Source organism: Plectropomus leopardus, unplaced genomic scaffold (assembly GCF_008729295.1).
Source record: "Plectropomus leopardus isolate mb unplaced genomic scaffold, YSFRI_Pleo_2.0 unplaced_scaffold26344, whole genome shotgun sequence".
Classification (NCBI taxonomy): Eukaryota; Metazoa; Chordata; class Actinopteri; order Perciformes; family Serranidae; genus Plectropomus; species Plectropomus leopardus.
The window spans coordinates 1-3,252 of NW_024628651.1; the positions used below are offsets into that span (position 1 = coordinate 1).

General features: G+C 42.9%; 1 protein-coding gene across 1 annotated transcript; it reads left to right on the top strand.

Moving 5' to 3' along the window:
* Positions 1 to 469: 469 nt before the first annotated feature.
* On the top strand, positions 470 to 2,755 carry LOC121966928 (spatacsin-like). The gene is made up of 4 exons (XM_042516996.1): positions 470 to 757; positions 846 to 922; positions 1,056 to 1,211; positions 2,484 to 2,755. Exons 1-4 carry the CDS (start codon positions 661 to 663, stop codon positions 2,637 to 2,639), a joined length of 486 nt encoding a protein of 161 aa, XP_042372930.1. The 5' UTR covers positions 470 to 660; the 3' UTR covers positions 2,640 to 2,755.
* The last annotated feature ends 497 nt before the right edge of the window (positions 2,756 to 3,252 follow it).

The window sequence follows — 3,252 nt, forward strand, 5'->3', positions numbered from 1 at the left end:
TTTATTGGATTTTAGGACATTTATTGGATTTTAGGATGTTTCTAGGATCTTTGAAAATGGTTTTCAGGAAACTTCTAGAATTTTTAGACATTTCTAGGATTTTAAGACTCCTCTAGGGTATTTGGACATTTAGGATTTTTTGGCATTTCTAGGATTTTGGACACAGCTAAGACTTTAGGACATTCCTAGCATTTTAGGACATCTCTGTGATTTAAGAACTTCATGAGGATTTTTGGACATTACTATGATTTTTTTTTTTGCATTTCTACGATTTTTTAAAATGTTTTTAGGATTTTCGGACCTGTATCTGATTTCAGGATGTTTGTAGAATTTTTCTACATTTCTAAAATTTTAGGACATTTTTAGAATTTTAGGACATCTCTGAGATTTAAGACCTCTCTGTTCTATTTGGACATTTTTTGGATTTCAGGACATTTCTATTTTTATTATGAAATAGAAAATGGTTGGGGGGCCACCAGGCACCCTGTCAGGAGCCAGATTTGGCCCGCGGGCCGTAAGTTGAGTATCGCTGATGTGGGACGTTAACATGTCTCCATTGTCCCCTGATGTTCCCCGCTGTCTCTGCAGAGCTCCAGTCTGAAGACGGCTCTGCTGGATTACATCAAGCGCTGCCTCCCTGCAGACAGCGAGAAGCACAACATGGTGGCGCTGTGCTTCAGCATGAGGAGGGAGATCGGAGAAAACCACGAGATGGCGGCGAGAACGCAGCTGAAGATCATCGAGTCTCAGGCGTGGGGTGAGCCGGCGCCTACAGCCGTCAACGCCAGATTATCCCCGAAATCTGGATGTTATTCTGAATCAGCTGTTTGTGGTTTTGTCTCCAGTCGTCACCGCTGATCTGAAGAGCTCGCTGCTCAAAGTGTTGGCGCTGCTGAAGGACGCCGCCGAGAGCTTCTCGAAGGTACGTCAGCTCCTCCGCGTCCAGCTGGTCCCACCGTTAACGCCCGGACGACATCCTCACTGTGTGTGTGTGTGTGTGTGTGTGTGTGTGTGTGTGTGTGTGTGTGTGTGTGTGTGTGTGTGTGTGTGTCCAGGACTCGTGTGTGCGTCAGGCCGCTCGCTGTGTCCGAACCGCCAAGCTGGTCGCTCTTCAGCTGCACTTCCTGAACCAGGGATCGGATCTGCGCATCATCAACCTGCGACCTGCGGAGCTGCTGAACGCCGTCGCGGCGCTCCCACGATGCTACCAGGTGTGTTTACGTTACTGAGGACACAGACCCCGAAACTCTGCAGCGGGGACGCTCCGCTCGCTCTGCTGGGCCACGTTTTCTGGATTTTAAGACGTTTCAGCATTTTCAGGATGTTTCAGGGATCCAGGACATTTCAGGGTCTAAGCATGTCTCTGAGATTTTGGGACATTTCTATAATTTTAGGATGTTGCCAGGAATATAGGACATTTCTTAGATTTTAGGGTGATTCTCAGATTTTTGGATGTGTTTGGGATTTAATAACGTTTCAAGGATTATAGTACATTTCCAAGATTTAAGGACATTTGAAGAATTTTAGGATGTTTCAGGGATTTTGGGAGGTCTCAAGGATTTTAGGGCATTTTTAGGACTTTAGGTCTTTTCTATACTTTCAAAGCATTTCTAGGATTTTCGGACATTTGAAGAATTTAAGGATGTTCCTGGTACACAATAGCTGAGTCAGTTTTTCCTACATCTTTAAATCAAACATAACATTTTTCCTCATTTTTTTACCTTGCATCAAAATACAAGAATAACCTTACTTACTTATATCCACAAATAAAATTCTGCCCGACATAAAGGTCATATACCGACTCATGTACATTATGTTCTGTTAAACTAATATCATTTTACCATGATCCAGTGTAGCAGAAATAGGATAATACAATATACGAATTTTAGGATGTTTCTAGGATTTCAGGATGTCTCTAGGATTTTAGGACATCCCTTGGATTTTTTAGAAGAAGAATTTTTGTCACATGTACATTGTACAGCATTTTAGGGCATCTCTGATTTTTTCGGATATTTCTAAGATTTTAGGATATTTCTAGGTTTTTAGGACATTACCAGAATTTTAGGACATTTCTAAGATCTTAAGACATCTCTGTGATTTTAGGACATCGGTGTCTCAGCTGTGTCCTCTGTCGGGGGTGTGGGGGATCCTCCTCTGGCTCTTTTTTTTAATCAACAAGCTCTATTTTGATGCTGTTTTATGTCTCTGACACCTTATGGAGACTAAAAGGACAAAAACTGTTCACAGAGTCAAACACTATTTTAACTGTGAAATAGAAAACTGGGGCCAAATTCGTCCTGGGGGCCCTGAGTTGAGACACATCCAGTTAACAAACGTCTGGAGAGCTTTCTATAAGATGTCGAGCTCTGTGTATCAGATTCTGTGCATCGAAAAGGTTTATAATCAGTTAATTCATTAACCCTTTAACCCTTGATATGTTTTTAATTTGGTGTCATGTTGTCCCGTGTGTCGCTGTCTCTCAGGTGTTCGTGGTGTCCGAGGCGTACAGCTACAGTCCGGACTGGGCTGAGATTTTGTACCAGAAGGTGATCCTGAAGGGGGACTTTGTTTACCTGGAGGAGCTCAAACGCCACCGCCCGCTCACCTCCGGCCTGTTTGAGGACATTTTCAAGAAGTAAGACAGTCAGACTCTCTGTGACGGAGCTGCTGGACAAACGCCGCAGCCTCGCTCCGAGAGCACAGGCTCCTCCGAGCAGGTTGTCTACGGAAGCTCTTCGTGGCCGTGCGTTCATACATCTTCTCCTTCTGTTTTCCTGAGATAACGGGATCATTTTCTCTAGATGACAAAAGTGTATTTTCCCGAGATGGCGACAAAATCGATTTGAGATCTCAGATAATGTCATGTCACGTCATGCTGACTGTTATAACAGCTGTCTGTCGAGCTAATTTGACGGCGCTGGACGTCACGATGCGTAACGGTCAGAAAATTGAGAAAATTATCCCGTTATCTCAGAAAAAAAAGAATGATTGTATGGCCGCTCAGGGCTTCCTTAGTTATCATCTGTGTCGGTTAACTCTTCAGGCTTTGAGCATGTTTACAGAATATGAGTACCATCTACTCCCGCCTTTAAAGAATATTTCAAAGTATTACAGTAAAAATACGAACACTGTTGCTCCACTGAAGGAGAGAGAACGCCGGAAATAACTGATTTTGTGAATACATGCGTTAATATGAGCTATTTATTTTATTCCACGATAAAGTAAAACACAAATTTAGAAATATATATAGAT